The following is a 27,271-nucleotide window of genomic DNA, read 5'->3' as shown; positions in this document are numbered from 1 at the left end:
AATGACTAGATAGATCATCCTAAACATTAATTTGTGAATGAAGAGAGTACAAATATTACTAGTATTTAAGTTCATGGAACTGAACAGTTGCAAAATTGTTTTATTTATTGGACCGTCTGATTTTGATATGTATATTAAAATAAGGTCACTGATAAGACTGAGGCCGCAGGAAAGAAGGAAGAAAAGGAGAAATCTGCGCCAAAGGCACCGGAAGCAGTGGCAAAACTGGCCGGGGATCCAAAGGTAATATATGTACCAGGGATGAAGTAGGGGCCAAACAGGCCGGGGAACTGAAGGTAAGACCAGGGATGAAGCAGGGGTCAAACAGGCCAGAGAGCAAAAGGTAAGACCAGGCCTAAAGCAGGGGCCAAACAGGCCAGGGAACCCAAGTAAGATCAGGGCTGAAGCAGGGGTCAAACAGGTTGGGGAACCAAAAATAACACCAGGCCTGAAGCAGGGGCCAAACAGGTTGGGGAACCAAAGGTAAGACCAGGCCTGAAGCAGGGGTCAAACAGGCCAGGGAACCAAAGGTAAGACCAGGTTTGAAGCAGGGGCCAAACAGACAGGGGAACCAAAATAAGATCAGGACTGAAGCAGGGGTCAAAGAGGTTAGAGAACCAAAGCTTACACCAGGCCTGAAGCAGGGTTCAAACTGGCCGGGGAACCAAAGGTAAGACCAGGCCTGAAGCAGGGGCCAAACAGGCTGGGGAACGAAAGTAAGACTAGGGCTAAAGCAGGGGCCAAATAGGTTGCGGAACCAAAGGTAGGACCAGAAATGAAGCAGGGGTCAAACAGGCCAGGGAACCAAAGGTAAGACCAGGCCTGAAGCAGGGGCCAAACAGGCAGGGTAACCAAAATAAGATCAGGGCTGAAGCAGGGGTCAAAGAGGTTAGAGAACCAAAGATAACAATAGGCCTGAAGCAGGGGCCAAACTGGCCGGGGAACCAAAGGTAAGAACAGGCCTGAAGCAGGGGCCAAACAGGCTGGGGAACCAAAGTAAGACTAGGGCTGAAGCAGGGGCCAAATAGGTTGCGGAACCAAAGATAAGACCAGGCCTGAAGCAGGTGTCAAACAGGCCAGGGAACCAAAGTTAAGACCAGGCCTGAAGCAGGTGCCAAACAGGACGGGGAACCAATGGTAAGACCAGAAATGAAGCAGGGGTCAAAGAGGTTAGAGAACCAAATATAAGACCAGGCCTGAAGCAGGGTCCTGGGACCAAACAGGCTGGGGAACAGAAGATAAGACCAGGGCCTGAAGCAGGGGCCAAACAGGTTTGAGAACCATATGTAAGACGCAAGGGCCAAACAGGTTGGGGAATTATAGGTAAGACAAGGGCCAATATTAACAAAGCTTCTAAAGGAAATCTTAACTTTTTAAATATCAGATCAAGTTTTATGTTAGAAATCTAGTGTGCTCTGCTTAAAAAAGGATGAAATATTACTCACAGTGGTAATATTTACTTGTTTAAAACTTATAAATGTTAAAATATCATGCATGTAGCCAGAGAGGAATTTCATTAAGTTTTCCTTGATGACCCAGAGTTAAGTCAAAACAGTACAATGTATGTTTGTAACAGTGGAAGCGTGTTCAATATAAGGAAGTAAAGCAAGTGCCTTCATCCGGTTATTGTGTTTTTGATAGACCTCTGGAATCCCAGTTCAGTTCAAAATAAGTTATTATTCTTCATTGTAATGACTTTAAGTGTTTCTGAACATTTAGAAATATAATTTATATTACAAAAGAAAGTTATCAAAATCTAGTAATCTCAGTTGAGGATAAGCATTGTTATCAATTTTGCTCCATAACTAAGTGGTGTTTTTCACAGGAAGGTGAGCAACTTGAAGTGATAGGTGGGGATGACAACACCCATGTACAGTCTCTGGACAAGCCATCAGGACAGGTTAGACCCTTGATATGTCCAATATTTGTGAGCTGAAGATTTGGTATGTTTGTTGTCTTGTTTTACATACCTTGGTAAATGTTTTGTAGGATATCTATTATATTTAGAACCCACTCCCAAGTGCAACGGAGGGACCTTTTAAGGAATTACTTTTTCAGTCAGCTTGATTGTCCGAGAACCAAACGTTAACCTATGTAAGACAGTGTGTAATAATTAATAAACGTTTTTAGTTGTGTATCCTACCCTGTTGTATTCATTTATAAAACTGGGAAACCTGGGCACAATTCATTTGCATAAAGTGTCAGCCCAGATTAGCTTGTGCAGTCTACACAGGCTTATTAGTGATGAAACTTTCTACCAAGACTGGATTTTTGTTTAGAAGGAACTTTCTTTAAAAAAAAAATCATGTAAGTGGAAAATGTCGTCTAAGATTAGCTTTGACGCACATGCATGAAGCCTATTATTCCCATAGCGAGGCTCATAAAACTAATTCTGTTCAGGAGACCAAACGCTTATACATACTATGCCTACTATACCCACATTTCAGCCCCCTCTACCGGGCTCTACTCTGGAAGGAATAGGCGGCCCTGACACAGGCAAGGCATATGAGGCCCTGGCAGCGGTAGAGGCTCTGCAGAAACAGCTGCTGTAAGTAGACTGGCAGCTGGCAGTCAACGGGGCGCTGTAGACATTGAACACAAAAGCTTTTAGTGTATTTTAATGCTTTTTCTTGTTATAATGGTTATGAAATGTATCATGCATATTTTTGAATTTGGATAATTTACCTTACAAAAAACATTAAGTACATTATATTAAAAGCGTATTAAATTGCACATTTCAAATTTGTATGTATGTGTTGTCTTGGCAAATGTTACTATTCAAACATACTATTCAATTATTTATGTTTTTATATTCCCAAAAGTGGGGACCACATAGTCACCACCTCGTCTGTCTGTTCCAATTCTCATTTGTATGGAATTTATTTTGTGTTTGTCTGAGATTAATTACACTGATAATTGTTTCCGCATTACTCAATGTTAGTCTGTCATTTTGTCAGTCCTGCAGTCTTTCCATCCATCACGCTAATTATTTCTGTGCAAGATCTTAGACACTAATGGTCAAAATTTGATGAAACTTGATATTCATCATCCCTTAATAGTGGACATGTGTATTGTTGTCATTTTCTTTCGGTGCAATTACACTTACGCAGGTTATTGGCCTTTCATATTACAAATATATCATTTTCCAATTGATTTTTAATTGCCGGGCAAGATCTCAAAAACAAATGATTTGAATTTGATGAAGTTTATATGCACTTTTATTAAAACCCTTCCCACTCAGAAGCAAAGTGAAAATTGCTTTGTGCAAACAGCATAAAACCTTAACAGCCTGCGAGTAACTCGCAGTCTGTTCAGGTTTTATGCTGTTTGTTGCTCATCAGTATCTAAGGGAGTTGGAAATGAAGCCTTTCAAACTTGAATTTAGTTAGAAATGTATTTAATTAAATGTAACTTCCTAAGGAACTACAAATGCATCAAACAACATATCTAAGTGGTAAAGGGTTAATGGTGGACATGGGCTTCTTGTCTGGTTGTTCGGCTCCCTTGATTCTTCTGGGAATGTTTTCCACTTGAATGAGAATTCCTTTCAGTGTTAGATCACATCCACTTATGATCAGAATTTTATGACACTTCACATTCAGCATCCCTTTTGGGTGGATATGTATATATTTTCAAGAAGTTCTGCTCCATTAAATTTTTTAGACAATTATTTACTTTGATTATTAAAGCGAGATTATATGATTTTGTCAAATATTTATTAATATGTATAAAATGTGTAAAAAACTTAATGAACATATATTTCAATATTAATTAAAATAAAAGTTAAAAAGAACATGTGTCAAAAAATGCGAAATAAGCCAGATATTTAATTCTGAAATCGAAAATGTCTGTACAGACAAATTTACCAGAATGTAAATCATGCATGTACAATGTGAATCTAAATTTAGATTATAGGTTCAATTTCCTGCAACGATATCTATTCATACGACACACGAACACTAACTAAAAAGACGAATGCTTCCGTTATTGTAGAAAAATATGTACGAAATATCTTCGTCACAGTCGGCTCGGGGCGCTATAATTTTTCTTTGCTGCATTTTATAAAATTCTTCTTCAATGTATAATTTTCCTTGCCTATTTTGTGTTATTGTAAGATATTTTATCAGTTTATTACAATTTAACACATATACAAAATCGTACAATCTCGCTTTAATTACATTTTCTAATGAATTTACATTTCTGTGTTAGATCACAGGTTGTAATAATCAAATTTGATGACACTTTATATGCAGATGAGCTACAGTTTAGATGCATATTGTCATGACATTCAGCTCCACTGAGTCTTCACGTAGATATTGACCCTTGAATAATGATTAGTTTCCAAACAACCGATACATTGACACAGTGAATCTTAAGGGGGAATCTTACCAGTTGCGCTGATATTCTTGTTTGAAATTGAAACAAGCAATGGATAACAGATTAGATTCTTAAATGTTTGATCAAGTTCAAATGTTTTGATCAAGTGTTAGTTATCAAACAATTGTCTTCCATTTTTAGGGAGACTGAACAAAGAGCCCAGGGTGCAGAGGAACGTGCGGACAATGCTGAGGCAGAGTTGAACATCGTCATGGAGAAGATACGAGAGATGGCCAAGAGAATTGCTGAGCTGGAGAAATCTGATAACAAGGAAGTGGACAAAGAAGCAAAACCTAAGACCCCCAAAACGCCGACAACCCCAAGCACCCGTCCACCATCGAAGGAAGGGTTAGAGGTTAAAGAAGAGAAGAAACGACCCGAGTCTCAGGCTTCAAAGAGCTCTAAGAGCTCAAAGACAAAAAAGAAATAAACTGGCAGACAACTTACTCTTTAATTGAATTAAGGGTTTATATGATGAGATACACTATGTGATATGCATTTGTATACCCCCACAAACGAAGTTTAGGGGGTATATAGGAGTGAACTTGTCTGTCTGTCTGTCGGTCGGTCCGTCCGTATTAAGTGTCAGCTCTCTTATTCAAGTTGTTGTCATCCAATCTTCATCAAACTTGGTCGGACGTTGTATCTAGATGATGTCTTGGTCAAGTTCGAATATGGGTCATGCCGGGTCGAAAACTAGGTCACAGGGTCGCTTAGTGCATTTTGAACATAGAGCATGGTGTCCGCTCTCTAATTCAATTAGTTTTCATCCGAGCTTCACCAAACTTGATCAGAAGTTGTATTTAGATGATGTCTAGGCCAATTTCGAACATGGGTCATGGCAGGTCAAAAACTAGGTCACGGGGTCACTTAGTGCGTTTTTTAACATTCAGCATGGTGTCTGCTCTCTAATTCAAGTAGTTTTAATCCGATCTTCACCAAACTTGGTCAGAAGTTCTATCTAGATGATCTTAAGGCCAAGTTCGAACATGGGCCATGCCAGATCAAAAACTAGGTCATGGTGTCACTTAGTACGTTTTACACATTCTGCATGGTGTCCACTCTCTAATTCAAGTAGTTTTCAACCGATCTTCACCACACTTGGTCAGATTTGTATCTAGATGATGTGTAGTTCGAACATGGGCCATGCCAGGTCAAAAACTGGGTCACGGGGTCACTTAGTGCATTTTAAACATTGGCATGGTGTCCACTGTTTTTTGTGAAGACAACATGCAAGATATTATGTGTCAATGTGGCGTGTGGGGGTATTCATCACGTCTGTGACAAAGCTGTAGTTCTGGTTTAATGCATGTAGAGAGATTCATAAACATAATTGTTTTGTGTTTGTTTATGAGCAATTCATTTATGAAAATAACATGATATTTTAATGTTGACATAATTGCTATTGAAAAAATCACTTTTTTGAAGTGTGGTCACATGGTTTGAATTCATATAATGTGTCTTTTATGCCTAGACCAGATTCGCAACTAAACAAGTTCCTATATTTACTTCCTACTTGCCGTTATATGATTTATTTTAGTAGTACTTTCAGATATTAAGTTCTGTACTTTGGTTCGCAATAACATAAACAATATAACAAAATGTATTATAAGATATATTTGTGTCCACTTGTGTAATCTAATTGTGTTTACCACAAGTGCAGTACATTTGTTTGTTTGTTTTTGTTTTCTTTAATTTTTCTGTTTAAATGTAAAATTGAAATTTTATATGTTTAAACTGTTTTAATCTTTTTAATTTCAAAACAATTTTAGTACATTTTGTTACTGCCTAATAATAAGCATACTGCTGAAAAATTCCTGTGATACTTTGTTTGATGTATACAATAAAATGCATTCAATAACTATCAATATGTGACTAGCTTATTCTGGATATTTTCCAAAATCTCCCTCGAAACATCATTGCAGGCCCGTAACCTGGCCATAGGGCCTTGGGCACGGCTCCCCAGCTGGCTGTCGAGTTAAGATTTTTTTCTATAATGGGCCTAATTTTTTTCTCAAGAAAGGGCCCACATTACACTTTCCCTAAATACAAAAGAGCATGTGTTTTATTGTCCCTGGCAATAGGGGATTAGCACTAATTAAACCACCAGTGGAGATAAGCCCCTAGGCAGTCTTTCCAGCATTCCTAGTTTTTCCTAGTTTCCCTAGTTTGTTTTTAAAGTCTCCTACTTTTTCCTAGTTTTAACAAAAAGCTCCTAGTTCTCCTAGTTTTTTTTCCATTGGGGGCCTGAAAATTGTTTAATGGGCAAAATATTTTTTTGGTTTTGTTAATTTAATGTCACCTGGATATGTATACATGTATTCATAGTGTTTTAAATATATTTGGGTTTGCTGTAGGTATGCATTAATGGTTTGTTTTCCTAGATATTTGCAGTACATTGACAGAAGCTGTTTGGCTTACTAGTTGTGACCAAGTTTGCAAAAAAAACACATAAGATGAGCCACCCCCTGCTGGTTTTAATAATGTACAATGCGGTTGGCTGAGACTAATTAATGCCAGCTCTTGAACATCTTGCAAACCACTGGGAAGCACTTTGCAAGTACTTCTTGAAACAACTACGCCACAAAAGTAAAGAGAATCATATGTATGCTCAGCTGAAAAAGAAAACCAGGTATCTGGTATAAGGATTTGGCACCTGCTCCTGAAAAGGAATGCAATGCACAAATATAGTTTTTGATGAGTGTAGGGCCACTGTTTGAACGATTGCTCAAACAATTCCAAAAGCAGGAACCACTCATTCACCTGTATTCGGAGATGTCTGACCTCTTGATGTCAATTTTGCTGAGTTTCATCAAGTATGATGTTGTAGCGGAAAAACATGGACACAACCTACAACCTATTGTTGTACTTGACAGCAAGTACTTTGTCCATATTGATAAAATGGAAATTGGTGTAGACACACAAGAAACATTGTATCATATTGACCCAGGAAAACAGAAAACTAAAAAAAATGATGTGGTGCAGTATCAATTTAAGTGACCTTCAAACAAAGCTTCCTCTTCATGATACAGTGGTGCAAGCGGTACATTGCCTTCATCCAGAAGTTCGTGACCAGAAAAGCTCACAAACAATGATGACATTGCCAACTATTGATACTACAGAGGCCGTAAAAGTCACACATATACAGGTCTGAGACCATCCCAAACGACAAGATATACAAAGACAAACGGCTTGTAAGGATTGATTGCTATTGGAACTATGTTTTGAACATCAAGACAGTTAACGGAAAGTTAAAATACCCAAATCCATGGAAAGTGATTGTCACAAGCCTATGTCTTCCGCATGGAAATGCTGACGTTGAAAGAAGTCGTGTCAGTCAATATAAAACTTGAACATCAGAGCAAACACTTCTTTCAGAGGATTCCACCAATGGACATCGCTGCACAAGAGATGCGGTATCCATGTATGATCGCATCATTGATGGTGAACCAATATCCAAAGGCCATTTAAGCAGTGTGGGACAAGCTAGCCTATATAAAGTATCAAAAAAGGTTGTACTCTAAAAAGTCAGAGGCTCTTTGTTCTAGACAGACAAAAAATGAAATTGCAATTTAAAAAAAATAGAAGAGGAAACTGTTGCTGGATGAGAAGGAGCGCTGTGTATTTTGATTGCAAATAACAAAAACATTTAAGATTGATTTGAAATCAAGACACAGAAATAGATTAGCCGAAAAAAGAAAAGTCAGCCAAACAGCTCCTGCATTTGTTTGTATAATGAAATGGTAATACAATACTTACAAAAAGGTATAATTTGTTGTGATATTAATCCTAGTTTTTCATAAACTCTTCTAGATTTGTCCCTAGTTTTCTCCTAGTTTTTTTGTTCAGAGCACTCCTAGTTTTTTCCGTGTTTTGTGTTAAGGCCTTCTGGAAAGCCTGCCTAGGCAATGTTTTCTTATCGCCTTGAACACACATCCACCCCGATCAGACCCCTTGTGATCCTGAATGCTTCATATATCGATGGTGTATGTAATATGGCCAAGGAAAAAGAAGCAGCGAATGGAAGCAATTGGTACAGGAGGTCGTAGGTCTGAAAATTGCTGACGTTTATAATTTTGGGTAATACAAAAACAAATGATATTGGAAGCAATAAGAGAGGTGATATGGATAATCGGCATTAACTTGAACCGGTAAGTGTCTTAAGTCAAAGGCTCATAACGTCGCCAAAATCAATGGACCGGCACGAAACTCATACTTCATCTGGGCGACCCCTTCATCTGTAGGTAGACTTGCACACCAAACATCAGGTCAAAGAACCTAAAGCGATTCAAAAAAAGTCCACCAGGGGCATACACACCAGCTTGATATCTGAAGAAGTTGCGTAAAAAAAACTTCGGAAAACGGTTATTTTAGAGATATATTTTTAGTACAAGTACTTCGCCAAAAATCAATTATCCGGAACGAATTAAAAAGTCCGGAAAAAGGTTATTAAACTTGCAGAGAAATGTGTAATCTTATGTCGGAGATTAAGACGTATTGATGATGGTGAAATTAAAAATGTGCAGTATATAATAAATATTTTATTAGGAATTTACTTTGGATTTTAAGAGGAGTTTTGAATTCAAAGAGAAAATACTTATTTAATGGTTATATGCCAGTCATACTTTATGATTTTTTTCTCAATAATGGTTTTTGACTTTCATCAAACATCATACAATTCTGAAATCTATAGCTTTAAACATTGGTGTGAATTTCACATCAATTTGTAAAGCTTTAGACTTAAGAAAGGTGCCGATTTACTTGTTAATACATTCCATTAATTGATATCACAAAGTAAGTTTTCTTTCAGCATAAAAATTCACCTTGGAAAGTGCCAGATTGAAAAAGTTTAACATTCGGGAGGATAGTTCCCTCACGCACGCTCCCCGGGTGGGCCAATCAGTCCAAAATTGCCAATAATTTGGCATTCATTGTGGCAATTTTGCAATAACTTAAAAAAGGTTTTCAAGTGGGCCCTTCTTTTGCTACCTTTCCTTGTTTTTCCTACTCTTAATTGTGCTTCTGATTTTCCCTACTTTTAGCTATTTAAAAGCCATCCAATCCCAACGTTTTTATGAAGAAAAAAAGAAATAACTTGTTGATTTCGGAAACTTAAAAAAAATCGTGTCCGAACATTAAGATACACAAAAAAATAAAAATAAACGTGTCCGAAAATTGAGCGATACACAAAACGTGTGGTTTAGAGACACTCTAAAATGATGTATTGACGATCTGAAACGGGTATACAATACATATAGCTTCAATTGTATAAACGAATAATAGCACTTGCTTGTTAAATACGACGTCGTATTATATAAATTACTTGTATGTATGTTTCACTTTAAGCTGATATGGTGAACCATTGTCCATGGTGAACCATTAACATGTATATATATATATATATATATATATATATATATATATATATATATATATATATATATATATATATATATATATGCACCCCATATTTGTACCATATATCTTTACCATATATATGTACCTGTACCACATTCTCTAACACATGTCTTTAGGATTTACCTGTACATGTACCAAATACATGTACCACTACCATATATCTGCACCATATATCTGTACCAGAAACATGCATTGCAGAAGTTGAATACAAAACAATAAATTACTCTACGAATTGCTTTTAATTTCGCAACCCTTATTTCATCACAGTCGGCATTTCGAAGCATACAATTATAGCCATTGAACAGAAAAGATACAATTTCGATGAGCTCTCTTGAAGTCTAACCGACGATGGCTGGCGCGGACAATCCACCTGTAAACACAAGTGTGTGCGATAAAACGCATAGCCACAAGAAACACGGGTATAAAAACTAGTAAATAAGATACCCCATCGAGGATTTTAAACAAGCCAGACAATTGAAACCATATATATTTATTACATTGTAGACCATGTTCCGACCAAATGATAATGTGTGGTTATGACTTTCGGTTTCATTAATCGAATAAGTTGATTATTCGTATCCTATTTCTATGAAACATGTCTGATAGCTAGTACTTCCGTTTTGTTTTAAGTATACTTCGGTAAGCCGGTTGATGTGATCAATGACATATTCACAATATCGATAAGCCAGTTGATGTGATCAATGACTTATTCACAATATCGATAAGCCGGTTGATGTGATCAATGACATATTCACAATATCGATAAGCCGGTTGATGTGATCAATGACATAATCACAATATCGATAAGCCGGTTGATGTGATCAATGACATATTCACAATATCGATAAGCCGATTGATGGGATCAATGACATATTCATAATATCGATTAGCCGGTTGATGTGATCAATGACATATTCACAATATCGATAAGCCGGTTGATGTGATCAATGACATATTCACAATATCGATAAGCCGGTTGATGTGATCAATGACATATTCACAATATCGATAAGCCGGTTGATGTGATCAATGACATATTCACAATATCGATAAGCCGGTTGATATGATCAATGACATATTCACAATATCGATAATCCGGTTGAAGTGATCAATGACATATTCACAATATATCGGTTGATGTGATCAATGACATATTCACAATATCGATAAGCCGGTTGATGTGATCAATGACATATTCACAAAATCGATAAGCCGGTTGATGTGATCAATGACATATTCACAATATCGATAAGCCAGTTGATGTGATCAATGACATATTCACAATATCGATAAGCCGGTTGATGTTATCAATGACATATTCACAATTTCGATAAGTCTGTTGATGTGATCAATGACATATTCACAATAATAATAAGCCGGTTGATGTGATCAATGACATATTCACAATATCGATAAGCCGGTTGATGTGATCAATGACATATTCACAAAATCGATAAGCCGGTTGATGTGATCAATGACATATTCACAATATCGATAAGCCGGTTGATGTGATCAATGACATATTCACAATATCGATAAGCCGGTTGATGTGATCAATGACATATTCACAATATCGATAAGCCGGTTGATGTGACCAATGACATATTCACAATATCGATAAGCCGGTTGATGTGATCAATGACATATTTACAATATCGATAAGCCGGTTGATGTGATCTATGACATATTTACAATATCGATTAGCCGGTTGATGTGATCAATTTCATATTCACAATATCGATAAGCCGGTTGATGGGATCAATGACATATTCACAATATCGATAAGCCGGTCGATGTGATCAATGACATATTCACAGAATCGATAAGCTGGTTGATGTGGACAATGACATATTCACAATATCGATAAGCCGGTTGATGTGATCAATGACATATTCACAATATCGATAAGCCGGTTGATGTGATCAATGACATATTCACAAGATCGATAAGCCGGTTGATGTGATCAATGACATATTCACAATATATCGGTTGATGTGATTAATGACATATTCACAATATCGATAAGCCGGTTGATGTGATCAATGACATATTCACAATATCGATAAGCCGGTTGATGTGATCAATGACATATTCACAAAATCGATAAGCCGGTTGATGTGATCAATGACATATTCACAATATCGATAAGCCGGTTGATGTGATCAATGACATATTCACAATATCGATAAGCCGGTTGATGTTATCAATGACATATTCACAATTTCGATAAGTCTGTTGATGTGATCAATAACATATTCACAATAATGATAAGCCGGTTGATGTGATCAATGACATATTCACAATATCGATAAGCCGGTTGATGTGAGCAATGACATATTCACAAAATCGATAAGCCGGTTGATGTGATCAATGACATATTCACAATATCGATAAGCCGGTTGATTTGATCAATAACATATTCACAATATCGATAAGCCGGTTGATGTGATCAATGACATATTCACATTATATCGGTTGATGTGATCAATGACATATTCACAATATCGATAAGCCGGTTGATGTGATCAATGACATATTCACAATATATCGGTTGATGTGATCAATGACATATTCACAATATATAAAAGTTGTAAATGCTTGAACTGATACATATAGGTCATTTATCGCCTTTAAAATCTGGGTTCTATATGATCCCATTGGCGTGATTTCAGAGACAACTTTTGGAATATATGATGACAGCCATGTTGTCATTTCATGCTAGTGAGTTAAACATATATAGTGCAGTAATTTCGTTCATAAAAGAACCTTTCAACGAATTTATCTCAAAAAACTATGGCACGAAAAAACTGGTGCTGTATCATTTAATGACACTTTTTTTTACCAAGAAAAGTCGAGAACAAGTTTTTGTTTAAGACATGACTTCATTTGAAGATGAAACGCCATCATAATCTCGATAAGTGATTCAAATTAAGAATAGTCATACGGTTAAAAGTATACGTTATCGCACGTTCAAAAGAACATATTGCTATATTGCACGGTTTGCTTAACATGTATTCTCCTCAATTAGCAGCCGAGCCATCAAATTATTAAACTGGTAGAAGGCCATGTTACATTACATCCGGATTGTGTAATTTTCGCTTTGACAATCAAGTCTAATCAGCGCACTCATATAATATGATATGTATAGGATAAGGCGTTTCTACATTACACTGTTTGGAAACGTTGTTCATGTCACAGGCCATCTTGACTTCCGACTGGTTAACCTCAAAATTGTTAGCGACTTCCTTTCCACCATTATAACCAGAAAGCTTAATTGGATCACAGGCACTCGGCATTAGTTACCCCACCCCTCTCCCCCGCAGCTGCTACCCCCTCCCAAAACCCTCAATAGTGTCCATTTGTTATACAAAATATTAAAAAAAAAATACTTACACTTGCAGTGTATTTTTATGATATCCAGATCGATTGTATGAAATATTTTTGCAAGTTTTCTGTTTGATGACCGCTTTACGGTAGACTTATGCGAAAAGGAATCGAGTTATTCATTTAGAAGAAAGTCTTCTGCGTTGTTTGATACCAATATTTTGCAAACCGGTTGAAAACTTATGGAGTGGGGAGCTTCGGATATTGGCTGGTGTGCTGGAATCATCATTTCAAGATTGTTTGGATATTTTGTATAAATTATGGACACAGGGTTTTTGGAGGGGTTAGCAGCTGTGGGTGGGGGGGGGGGGACAACTAATGCCGAGTGCTTGTGGATTGAAAGGAAGAAAATCCATCAGACAACCAAGGTGCGGTAATGTGCAAAACAATAAGCAGATATAGATAAACATCCACTTCAACATAACAAAATCTTACTTATGTCCAATACTATGGCCTTGTCATCAATAACGCTGACATATTGATTGGTAAGCTCCTTGTCACTTTTCTTGACTGTGACCTTGTAAACACCCTGGAAACCACGAACTGTGACGTCACCATTGCCATGGACTGGTAGCGTTACATTTGTACGCCATGTTGTCTTGAAAAGTTCTTGGTACATCAGTCCGGCAGCGTTGGGCTACACACATATAAATCGAATTGATTTATTGATTTTATCGTTGATTGATCGGTATTTGTGACACATGAGGTTCACCATTAAATCGCAGATGTTCTCACTATAGTTGCGTTGTCATAAACATACACGTATATGCAAAGAACAACATTATAAAACTGCACCTACTTGTACGTTTGGACCCTCAAAAAGCGCTGCAGTGGTGTTATATATTCTCCCGTTCCAGAACCCCCACAGAAGTATGCCCTTTATCGCCGGGTGACTGAAGTACAAGGTCATCACGTCCTGTAACGAAAAACAACCTTTGTGCACATCCCACAGGTCTAAATGGCACAAGATGAAGTTGTACAACTTACACAAATGTTTCTAAACATATTGCATATTGAACTCTATTAATATTGTTCTTTCGAAAATAATTCGAAATGATGTTCGTTGAAACATTTATATTTTATTTTCCTCAGTAAACAATATTTAAATTAACAGTTCATAATTTCATCACCTTTTACATTTTTTACATGCTCATATGCCTTTGCGCGTACCAAGATTCCGAAAAAAAACATCCCTCTCTTTGCATTATACATTTTATTTTTTAAACACTTATGGTGATATTTACCCACCAACCAGGTGAAGCTAATGGTGATATTTACCTTACCAACCAGGTGACACAAATGGTGATATTTACCTTACCAACCAGCTGACACAAATGTTGATATTTACCTTACCAACCAGGTGACACTAACGGTGATATTCACCTTACCAACCAGGTGACACTAATGGCGATATTAACCTATTTAACAAGGTGACACAAATGGTAATATTTACCTTACCAACCAGGTGACACTAACGGTGATATTCACCTTACCAACCAGGTGACACTAATGGTGATATTCACCTCACCAACAAGATGACACAAATGGTAATATTTACCTTACCAACCAGGTGACACTAACGGTGATATTCACCTTACCAACCAGGTGATACTAATGGTGATATTCACCTTACCAACAAGGTGACACAAATGGTGATATTTACCTTACCAACCAGGTGAAACTATAATGGTTATATTTTCTTTACCAACCAGATGACGCTAATGGAGATATTTACCTTACCAACCAGGTTACACTAATGGTGATATTTACTTTACCAACCAGGTGACACTAATGGTGATATTTACCCTACAAACCAGGGGACGGCAATGGAGATATTTACCTTACCAACCATGCGACGCTAATGTTGATATTTACCTTACCAACCAGGTGACACTTTATGGTGATATTTACCTTACCAACCATACGACGCTAGTGTTGATATTTACCTTACCAACCAGCTGCCACTAATGGTGATATTCACCTTACCAACCAGGTGACACTAATAGTGATATTTACCTACCCAGCCAGGTGAAACTATAATGGTGATATTTTCTTTACCAACCAGATGACGCTAATGGTGATATTCACCTAACCAACCAGGTTACACTAATATTGATATTTACTTTACCAACCAGGTGACACTAATGGTGATATTTACCTTACCCACCAGGTGACATTAATGGTGATATTTACCTTACAAACCAGGCGACGGCAATGGTGATATTTACCTTACCAACCATGAGACGCTAATGTTGATATTTACCGTACCAACCATGTGACACTTAATGGTGATATTTACCTTACCAACCATACGACGCTAATGTTTATATTTACCTTACCAACCAGGTGACACTTTATGGTGATATTTACCTTACCAACCATACGACGCTAGTGTTGATATATACCTTACCAACCAGCTGACACTAATGGTGATATTCATACCTTACCAACCAGGTGACACTAATGGTGATATTTACCTAACCAACCAGGGGAAACTATAATGGTGATATTTTCCTTACCAATCAGATGACGCTAATGGTGATATTCACCTTACCAACCAGGTTACACTAATATTGATATTTACTTTACCAACCAGGTGACACTAATGGTGATATTTACCTTACCAACCAGGTGACACTAATGGTGATATTTACCTTACAAACCAGGCGACGGCAATGGTGATATTTACCTTACCAACCATGAGACGCTAATGTTGATATTTACCGTACCAACCATGTGACACTTAATGGTGATAATTTACCTTACCAACCATACGACGCTAATGTTGATATTTACCTTACCAACCAGGTGACAATGGTGATATTTACTTTACCAACCAGGTGACATTTAATGGTGATATTTACCTTACCAACCAAGTGAGACTAATGTTGATATTCGCGTTACCAACCAGGTGACACTGATATTTACCTAACCAACCACGTGACACTAATTAATGTGTTTTGTATAATAATGAGATTCTGTTTTTGGAAATGATTGTAACCTTATTTAGAAAAATGTTCTCCACAATAAAATGTATATATATATATATATATATATATATATATATATATATATATATATATATATATATATATATATATATATATATATATATATATATTATTCAGTGACTTGTTTTGGTATTTTTTCCCTCCTAAGATCTCTCTACACTATCATCGTTTTGGTTTTTAGTTAAAAATGCTAGTTAGGTCACCGGGAGGTCACACGTTTGATCTTGCCCTTAGACACCAAGTAGCGGTTCTAGTCCCAGGAGACGTAATCGAGAGCATTTCAAATAAGCCAAATGCTTTCTATGCAATTGAGGTAAAATAAATAAATGTCGTTTCTTCTCGAGTTTTATTTACACTTATTTTACTAAAAACTGAGATTTCTAGATTGACATTTCTATGTAATTACTGTAAACATACTACACTATAATGTCTAGTTACCCACAATTACGTTTTTTGACTATAGTTTCTAGTACTCAATAATATGCAAACTTGACTTTTGTTTCTAGCTACATGTAATATGCAAACTAGCTATAGTGTATAAATACCTACCGTATAAAAAACTAGCCTATGGTGTCAAGTTACCAATCATATGCCACCTAGAATATATTCTATTGTAACTTTCTATATGCAACATATACTATAGTTTGTATTTACATATGATATGCATAATAGACCGTGTGTTTTTTTACGTACAATATGTAAACTAGACTATTGTTTCTAGTCGTTTCAAGTAACATTTCATCTGCAAACTAGAATATGGTTCTTATTTACCCACCATATGCAAACTAGACTCAAGTTGCTACGGTAATTACGTATCATATGCAAACGAGACTTTGGTGGATAATTGACTTCCATTAAAAAACTAGACTAGAGTTTCTAGATACAATGTACCTATTACATGCAAAGTAGCCGCTTGTTTCTTGTTACCTATATTCTGCAAACTTTACTATGGTTATATTCACCTTCCACATGCAAACTTTATTATGGTTTCTAGACACATTCTGTCTGCAAAAAATGGTTTCTAATGACCTATGCAAGGAAGACTTTAGTTTCTAAATACCTATCACCTAAAACTATTGAATTCTAGTTACCTACCATGGTTAACAGTTATTTAAAATATGCGAATATCCCATCGTTTCTAGTTAACTATCGTTCACGAATTAAACTATTAAAGTAACATGACATATGAAAATTGCCTGTAGTTAATAGTTTACTACTATACATTAGGCAAACTACGTGTTCTCATTACCAACAATATGCAAACAAGACAATGACTACTTGTTACATGTACATACCCTAAGAACACTAGCCCTGACTGTTTGATTTGTCGTCTCTACAGAGAGCTCCGTAATCCAAATGGGCAACCCTGCCTCTGCAACGGTGTCTAGTCGGGCCTGTTACAACATCGGATAAAAATTTCACTGAATCAAACTTAAAAACATTCTATTACGCACCAAATGCGCAGTAAACAAGCGTTATTAAAAATAAACACAAACTCTTTTTTTCATATTACAAAAAAACAACAACATTCTAATCGGAATATTTATAAAACTCATTGCAGGGACAGACGGACAGACACACAATTTAATTGGCAAAATCATTTAGTTCATAGCTCTATGTATACGATAAATATTAAAATTAAAAAGCATGTCAAAGGAATGTGATTGATAAACTTTAATTAGTTTATGGCAAATGTTCTTTTAATCTTCAGTATGAGTTTAATATTTTGATTCAAAATAATACTGACAGAAAAACAAGAATAATGCTGGTAAGTAAGCATGCGTAGCTGTTATGTCGAGATCTATGAAACCTAGCTACCTTCATAGCTAATATGTCGATATACATGAAACATAGCTACCTTTATAGCTGTGATGTCGATATCTATGAAACGTAGATATATTTACCTAGCTAGCTTCATAGCTGTTATATCGAGATCTATGAAACCTAGCTACCTTCATTGCTGTGATGTCGATATCTATGAAACCGAGCTATCTTCATAGCTGTGATGTCGATATCTATGAAACTGAGCTACCTTCATAGCTGTGATGTCGATATCTATGAACCCTGGCTACCTTTATAGCTGTGATGTCGAGATCTATGAAACCTAGCTACCTTCATAGCTGTGATGTCGATGTCTATGAAACCTAGCAACCTTCATAAATGTGATGTCGATATCTATGAAATCTTGCTACTTTCAAAGATGTGATGTCGATTTCTATGAAACCTAGCTACCTTCACAGCTGTGATGTCGATATCTATGAAACCTAACTACCTTCATAGCTGTGATGTCGATGTCTATGAAACCTAGCTACCTTCATAGCTGTGATGTCGATATCTATGAAACCTAGCTACCTTAATAGATGTGATGTCGATATCTATGAAACCTAGCTACCATCACAGTTGTGATGTCGATATCTATGGAACCTAGCTACCTTTATAGCTGTGATGTCGATATCTATGAAAGCTAGCTACAATCATAGTTATGATGTCGATATCTATGAAACCTAGCTATTTTTTATAGCTGTTATATCGAGATCTATGAAAACTAGCCACCTTCATAGCTGATATTTTGATATCTATGAAACCAAGCTACCTTCATAGCTGTTATGTCGAGATCCATTTTATGTAGATGACTCTGGATGCCGATTCCATGGATCGGGACTCCGGCACTTTTGAACAGCATTGCTTGGTTTCGCAAGGACTATAATTTATTGTGATTGGAGATTAATGTATGTGTTCCTGGTAAGTAATTAACAGTTGTTAAGGCATCACGACCATGCGTGCACATTGGTGGGTATGTGGCTTATGAACATCAAATATTGTACAGAAACATGTATTTATAAAGTAAATTAAATATATACTCTATAGTATAACATATTTTATGCATTTTCTACTTTCTAGCATAATATTTTTTAGATACATAATACGTAAATATATTCGGGTTGGCGATAGAAGAATCAGAAAGGCGTAATTTTTATTTACGGTATTGGTTAAACGTATGATTGGCAAGCCATATTATAGTCAATTAGATTGTGGCTTTTCGTATGTGCAACTTATTTAATAATGTAGGAGGTATTATCGATATTTGTGTTACCCAATCTATACATGCATTCATACAACATGAGACTTGTTATATTTCACTCTTTAATGTTTCAGCCCTAAGCTTTGATTGAATGGACTGAACAACTTTCAAGTGTGCATGCAATTTTAAAGTCATCCGTACACAACAGTACGGTGACAACTCGATACAACAACAATACAACAGTAAGTTGACATAAAGATAATATCATATATTTATTGTCCAAATCTACCTTAGACACCATGTCCTTTATTCAACGAATCTACACGTGTAAATATAAAATATGTTATTATTTTGCCATGCAACGTTTATGAAAGTTTAGATAAATAAAAAAGCAACATGTTCAATTATTTTTTAATAGGGATATATATTCATATTGGGATGCTTTCGTTTGCATTGTAAACTGTACAAATTGAAATGCTGGCCATCGCAGAACACACCCACATGTTGTAAGCGATGGAATATGACTGAACGGACCATACGAAATGGTTTTATGCTTGTAAGTATGAACGTCATAACCTTTTCCATTAATCCAAACAGAACTGTAAAACGTTGTTGTGGTCAGATAGTTTGTACATACCTGTGCCACATTATTCTCCATTATACCGAAATCATTCAGGAAGAGCAGGGCATTAGGGTCCACCTTATGGACTGATGAGAACATCTTCATGGTGATGTTCGGGTCACGTGTTCTCTGTTCGTAGAAATCACCATGGAGATTCTCGTTGTTCACGTCCCAATGGCGGACACTGAAGTAAAACAATATCAATAACATACGTTTGATTTTGTAGAATTTAACTGATATTACAAACTGATTACTTCTTTAGAACTATGAGCGACAAAAGCACTATAAAAATGGGTAAACGATAATGACAAAGTAGCTTTATTTTCGGTTTGGATTAATAGAATAATCAGTTTGGATAATACATGTACATATGCATGTAATCGAAACCATGTGAGATTTGTTATATATTATATAAACGTGTCTTACTATAATAGTAATTGCTAATACACTTACTAATTTCTCGCCATGGCAACAACGTTATTTATTCTGTTATCCATGGCAACTTGGAGGTCATGCTGACTTAACGTTGTCACCCATGTTGGCGTGTGCAAATCCACTCCCCAGAAAACATTGTGACCTCTGACTTTGATACTTGTAATTAAAATACAGATACGTATGTGTAAAAAGACACTAAAATATTAATTCGTTTTTATAAAGTTTCTAATTATTCTTAATCCAAGATATTCGTTTTAAATGAACACACCTGGTAATTGAACCTTACCCAGAGGCGTTGAGGGACTTCAGCGTTGCCATGGCTTCAGTTGAATGGATATGACCCTATGGAACGCAAAACGTTTAGTGGTATCGGGCCTTTATTTTTCTGCTTATTATCCACTGACCATTAATGCACGGTCTTTTAAGACTCAAATGAAAGATTGTGTCACTAAAATAAGAAAAGCATTTGAAACATTTCAGGTACAATGAAATACGAGGAATATGTTAGGATACATTACGTGGACAATGTAAGTTGCTTATGCCTATTTGTTAAGCATGTGTACTATTGCTTGTACCGGATGCGTATATAACGAGATAAACTTAGAACTTTCACGGAGTAAGAAATAACATAACGACAACTAGAAAGTGTTACATGTTACATAAGTGCATGTTACCTGACGACGTTCCATTTGCTGCCATTTGAGGTCGTTCTCCAACACAGCCCACTCAAAGTTCTCGTAGAAGGCGTGCTGGTAGTGGCTGTAGGCGGGGTCAATGAATTGCGTGGCGCTAATAGCGCTACCGAATGCAAATTCGTGCTTCGTCTGGTATAGCTGAACGTAGAATAAGGATTTAAGCCTTTTACTACACAAATATACAAATATAAATTGCCCATACCCATGACAAAGTAAGTCTGGCCATGATACAAGCTGCATATATTTAAATAAAATGTAATGGATACTTGTTTATAGCCGATAATTGGGTCGATAATTTAGCATTGACGGTTTGGTTTATAAGCGATACAAGTCTTTTTACATCAATCAGGCTAGTTGTATTGAAAGAGATTTGAATCGGATGAATAATCGATTTAGGTAGTGTACCTTATTAAAAGTAGTATACGCGTTTTTTTTAATTTTGCATGAGCGTTGTTTTTCAAAGATGTCACATATAAACAACACAGTTATGCGAGTTGCCACTATATACTGTACATACCTCAATCTCGTAATTTGCATTCGGCTCGGCTCCTGTAAGCCTGAAACAAATAAATGCGCATGTTTTATTTCTTGCAATGAATGAGCTTGTTTTTCATATATTAAACAAAACTTATACTCTTTGAGATTTGTGTTTAAACTTGTACAATCATCAATTGAACTATATTAACACGATTCTTCGATGATTTACAATCATCTTTTTAAATAGTGGTATAAAATACGTGCTGACCTGATAGTGATGTTGGATTTCCTGATGCTTTCAATGCGTTCATTTGCCTCTGCTCTCCAGTCTGTGATATTCGGCACGGCAACAAGACTAACGTCATCAATCACGTGATCCGCGTGGATGTCCGAAACTTGAACTCGAATAAAACATCCGCTAGTATCTGAAACAAAGAAAGTGTTTTACAGATTATTTCTATAAAAGAACGCACAGTTTGCTTCTGATGTATTTGTGAATATCCATGACAGTAATACTATCTAATACCTATGCTATTTAGCTGTGGATTGTTCATAATGTAAACGGCAACATAACACGAAATTAATGAAGCATATGACATATAACATTAACTTGTGAACTATGATTATAAGAATAGGAAATACCTGCAGGCGCATGCGCAACTCCTCCCACTTTCGTCCAATGATTCAGTCGAGTGTATCGTTCCTGGCCAAACTTAATGTGATTTGCTGAAGATTCCAAATCAATATCTCAAAAGCAAAATAGTCACCGTAATATACCATAGTTGTAATTAACTATGGAAGCATGAACACAAGAATACTTATATTAACCGTTCAATAGTCTTTTTACCGGTATGAAACCATTTGCCTATACAACACAAACACCACGACACCATGCATGCAAAATCTTAATGCAGAATAAATATCTTAGGAACGGTCGATTGGCTTTAAAACCATGCTGGACCACCTGCCTAGGAACGTACACTTGGAAGTTAAAACCATGATGCGGTAACCGACTAGGAGCGATACATTTTCGGTAAAAACCATCCTGTTGTAACCGAATAGGAACGGTCAATTAGGAGTTGGGTAGCTGCCTGCAAATGATCCTTTTGGAGTTAAAACCATGCTAGTTAACGCTTAAGCGCGGTATTATTTGTAGTTAGAACCATGCTGAGGTAACCGCATTGAAACGTTCAATTTGGATTTCAAGCCATGCCGGTGTAACCGTCAAGGAACCGTCAATTGGAGTTAAAACCAATGCAAACATAAATGATATATGTTAACGCACTACGCGAATCATACATTAATATACAATTTTACTAGTTTTAAGTTTAAACCTATTGATTATAGCTCGATCTATTGATAAGGCTTATTGGAAAGCTCTTGAGTCGTTTCCTGGGACTAATAACCAGTACTTGGTGTATATTGGGGAAATAAAAAAAATTGGGATCGAACCCGTGACCTCCCGATAACTAGGCGGGTACCATATCCATTAGGCCACGGCGACCTGTAAAAATTCGACTATTTTAATGATCGTGTGTCGTTTTATCGAATTTAGGGGTGCATTATTTTTCTAGTTTAAGCGCAGCGAATTAGAACATTATGTTCCATTGCATAAACAGTCTCTGGTAGTGGTCGCTCATTGTATTCAATTTGCGGTAATTATACTCGTAGAATAGCCATTCGGGATTGCGTTACTGATAAGTGAACACGTTCATAATTCTAATATTTTATTGGATATAAAATATTGACAATTTTTCTCATGGAAAGGATTATCTACAGGAATACAATTTATGAACTCTATATCAAAATGGAACATGTTCACGTTTGTTTTTGTCATACGTTGTACATGTGGCATCTGGTCGTACCAGAATGCAAACTGCATTTTCAATTTAATTCATTATTTGCTGGTAAGTGAAGAGACGTATAAATATCCATGGAAATCAGGTTTATATCGAACTATCATATTCCAGAGTGATCGTGATTGTTAAATGCATATGAACATCATATGATCGTACGTCGAATGCAAGATATCTGCTGCATACTAGTGTTGAATCGCCAATATACTTATCAGATTGCAGGATCACGTGACTTTGTGGGAACCGGTAGGAGGTGCTTCTTTTTGAATAACATTTTAAAACAATTTTTCTTAAGAATTTTAACTACTGCATAAAATCCGACTTTTATGCTGCTTATGGCAGTGTGAAATACATCAGAATTACTTTATTTAATAAGCATGTGTTCTTGTTAAAAAAATTCCACGTGTTTTGAATTCATTTATACGGTTATGCTTCACGCAACGTGAAATTTTGTCACCGATTTCAAAATGAAAGAAAAACTGCCTTTTATGCATTAAATATGTTTGCAAATTAATTTCAATAACTTATTTGCAAAAATAAAGTTCTCAACGGTGTATTTACAGTATGTCCAGCCCGTGTGTAAACCCCTGAAATGTCCGTTGATTCTGCACCCTGTTATCGTATTTCTTATAATGGAACAGACCAGGGGATTCAGTCATATGTATATACCGTTAGAACAGGCCAGTGTAGCTTGTACCATGTCGTACATGTTTCCGGTCGTTAGGTTCAGCAGTTTAACGTAGAACGTGAAGTTATAACGACCATTAGGCGTAAGGTTGACTGACTGCGATAGGCCGTCATTAATGCTGCCACTGAAAATATTTTTTAAGAACATTTATAATCAACATTTTTATGTTATTGCTTATAATTTGACATGTATAATTTCGTGCAGTTTATGTTAAATGTTTTGCGTTAAATATATTTTCTCTGTCAACACTAACAAATTGTGCACATATTATGTATTGCCAATTTCAAAAAAATGAATATTTAAAGTAAAGGAACTTGATCGTTATAGTCGCTAAACAGAACTGACCGGTTAGTGACGAGAAGGCTGGTTTTGCCCGTGTGTGCGTCGTGACTGGGTGTCAGTGTACAGTGGGCTCTACACTTCCAGCTCTGGTGGAGGCCCTCCATATCCGGGTCGTGAACCAACTGTGTAATTTCTCCGTTACAGCGGATCAGGAGTGATACAAATATCAGAAGCACAAACAGCGTTGGGCTCATGGCTCGTTTTGTATTTTATGAGATCTAAAATGCGTTGAAAATCTGCCTTATTCATGTAAAACATTAAAAAACCATTACATAAATAATATATTTGGTTTCATGCAAAAATGAGTTATGACGGTAACTTGATTCTGGCAAAGTGAGTAAATTGTGAGTAGTTCCCATTTACAAAACTAGTGTAACATTCGTTATGACGACATTAAAGATAAAGGATACTCAAAAACATCACCTAATAGACGATGTTAACCTTGAAGACTTTCACATGACAATGAAATTCGACACCGTTCGCGCTAAAATGACTCAACAATAAACAAATACATGACCCAGTTAAATACAAATGCGTAACAAATCTTGAAATATCATCCAAAATAGTAATTTGCTGAAATTACAATAAAACTTAAGGCAAACCCCTGTTGGCACACTCTTTTCTAAAAAGCATATTTATTCGATATGATATGTTCGTATAATGTTTTTTGAATTCTTGACGCCAGATGCTGATAAAGGCATATATATAAACACATTAGATACATCTATGAATTACTTTATAAATAGCACTTAATATTTTAAGGACTAAAAACCCATTTTAGCCATAACTTTGAGATTTGTGTTCTACATACTTGTAAAAAGCTTTGATATTTTATGGTGGGTGATTTGTGCCATATCGTTCTTGTGCACTTGAAGGGCGCCAACACGACACCGCACCAGACGGCAAATATACCCGCATTATATGACACATGAATATACCTGTCGTTCTAGCGTGTCCGCGTGTTCATGACTTGTAACCCACAGACACATCAGAACGGCATATATGACACACCTACACGACAATTTTGTACCAGCCAGAACAACAGTATATAGGCCTTGTGTCAATATGTTGTCGTGTTTGCTCCTCTGAAATGTCGTTCTGAAGTGTTGGCGGATTTAACTAAGACGGCTATTATACAAAAAACATCATCGTTAAAAGTATATTGATGTTTTAATAAATAAAAAGTGAAGGTGTTTACGGATTACATTTGCAAACGTAAATTTCAGAACCGTAAATTGCTTACTTACGAGAAACGGCCTGGGATTTCACTGGCAAGTCGCAATCATAAAATGTTTGATAATTTTGAATAAGTTGAACTGCGACATGAACATCAAGATAAGAAATCGTTTTTCTGAAATATCTTTCTTTAGTTGATTTACTTACCGGCCTTTCTTAAAGGAGCCTTTCATTAAATAGTTTTGATTCAGCCTGGTAAAAGTGAAGTGATATGTATGAATAACGTATTTTTATAACATTTGCTTAATTAAGTATATTGAATCCATACATAATGTATATCAACAAGCTCAAAGTTTTCCATTACCAATAAAATAATAAGAATGGCATAATTGCAGAAAAAGCGACATTTTTTGCTGAAACACGCTATCCTCCATTGCGCCGTTTCGTATTGAAGAATGTTTCATAATGTAATATGATATAGTTATTAATCGTTAGGTATAGCACGAAAGTAGTATATTATTATTTTAATAATGATTATTATTATTTTATTATTATTATTATTGTAATTATTATTATTATTATCATTATTATTATTTTGTAAAGTAGCATGTTCTTTACAAATTTCGTCAATTTTGTATTGTGTATTATATCTCATTTCAAGTGTAAGCTTGATCTCTACACATGGCCTTGTATAATGTAGTTTTTCGAGAACATTTATATACGCTGGATCGGGCCTCGTCGGTTAGAGTTCTAAGGTGTTAACATTGTTAATTACATTTTAGCAATAATGTTACCTACCTACAAATTAAAATAGTCTACCGAGTTTTAAATTTATATCACAAGGTTGAGTCTAAAAATTGCAGGCTTCGTAGAAATAGCGATAGTTGAGACTACAAATTTCAGGCTACGGAGAAATAGCGTGTAATTGTCCTTACCTCAAAATGTGGATGTGTTTGATCACTAGTTTTTCCATATCATATAATTACTCTATGGATTAAAGTTCATAGATGACGACGCATACGTGTACGTCTTTGGTCAAGGTCGCGAATTAATGTCAAGGCTCAAATATGTGTTTCTTCTTCATTACTTCTTAATGCCAAAAGAAAACACATTTCTTTTTGTTGCATTTCGTTAGAGTTACACTTTCGAAAGCCAGATGGTTTCCTACAACAACCTTTATAGTCAACTGTACTGTACTGTGTGTTAAACTTCTGTTTATATTCAATTGTAGAAATGATTTTAGTTGTGCGGGTTTCGTACGAACGATGCTTAACCATATCATAGCCAAATTTTAAACATGCCTGAATACGAAAAGAGCCATGGAATCAGAAATGTGAATGCTGTCGCGATTAAGTCTTTTATTGGTAAAATAAAACGTTGAGCTTCTTGTTATTATGTAGGCATTTTAATATACGCTATGAAGTAAATGTCGTAAGAAAAATGTATTAATGTCAAAATTACTTTTCACCACTGCACTATTATCACGCTGAACCAAAACTATTTAATGTAGAACTCCTTTAAATCGACCATTTTCAAGCAAAATGATACTTCCGTATCACGATTTCTTATCTTGATGTACAGGTCATATTTAAGGTCATTTTATCAAAATTATCAAACATTGTATGAAAATGACTCGCAAGTGCAGTCTCAGGGCGTTTTCCGTACGTTAGCATTATTAAGTTTTGAAATGTGCAGTTGTGAACTAAACTCTTAAACACATTCACGTTAATCAAAACAATATACTATGGTAGATGATTTTGCCATATCT

The 27,271-nt window shown here is 36.0% G+C and overlaps 3 protein-coding genes across 14 annotated transcripts in view; 1 reads left to right on the top strand and 2 right to left on the bottom strand.

Annotated features, from left to right (window-relative positions):
* LOC127838317 (axonemal dynein light chain domain-containing protein 1-like) overlaps window positions 1-6,245 on the top strand; it is a 46,346-nt gene extending 40,101 nt beyond the window's left edge. For all 9 annotated transcript variants that reach the window (XM_052365986.1, XM_052365992.1, XM_052365990.1 and 6 more), the window contains 4 exons: window positions 145-243; window positions 1,826-1,900; window positions 2,448-2,548; window positions 4,519-6,245. In XM_052365986.1, coding sequence (XP_052221946.1) covers window positions 145-243; window positions 1,826-1,900; window positions 2,448-2,548; window positions 4,519-4,807 — 564 coding nt within the window. In that variant the 3' untranslated portion in view covers window positions 4,808-6,245. The remainder of the gene's footprint in view (window positions 1-144; window positions 244-1,825; window positions 1,901-2,447; window positions 2,549-4,518) is intronic.
* LOC127838321 (zinc finger and BTB domain-containing protein 41-like) overlaps window positions 1-27,271 on the bottom strand; it is a 138,960-nt gene that overhangs the window by 50,587 nt on the left and 61,102 nt on the right. The window lies entirely within an intron of this gene.
* Window positions 10,016-25,731, bottom strand: LOC127838323 (anti-sigma-I factor RsgI6-like). 4 transcript variants are annotated; one of them, XM_052366009.1, is made up of 15 exons: window positions 25,575-25,731; window positions 24,331-24,545; window positions 23,967-24,109; window positions 22,084-22,167; window positions 21,710-21,866; window positions 21,482-21,521; window positions 20,944-21,102; window positions 20,556-20,611; window positions 20,288-20,425; window positions 19,850-20,018; window positions 18,784-18,891; window positions 17,486-17,584; window positions 13,979-14,095; window positions 13,615-13,816; window positions 10,016-10,165 (listed from the first exon to the last, which is right to left on the bottom strand). In XM_052366009.1, exons 2-15 carry the CDS (start codon window positions 24,519-24,521, stop codon window positions 10,134-10,136), a joined length of 1,695 nt encoding a protein of 564 aa, XP_052221969.1. In that variant the 5' UTR covers window positions 24,522-24,545; window positions 25,575-25,731; the 3' UTR covers window positions 10,016-10,133. The 4 variants fall into 4 exon arrangements, with proteins under 4 accessions (XP_052221969.1, XP_052221970.1, XP_052221971.1 ...); XM_052366010.1 differs by having other exon boundaries at window positions 25,571-25,671; XM_052366011.1 differs by lacking the exon at window positions 25,575-25,731 and adding an exon at window positions 25,266-25,415.

This window comes from Dreissena polymorpha, chromosome 7 (genome assembly GCF_020536995.1).
Source record: "Dreissena polymorpha isolate Duluth1 chromosome 7, UMN_Dpol_1.0, whole genome shotgun sequence".
Lineage (NCBI taxonomy): Eukaryota > Metazoa > Mollusca > Bivalvia > Myida > Dreissenidae > Dreissena > Dreissena polymorpha.
This window is presented reverse-complemented; position numbering and strand designations above follow the sequence as displayed.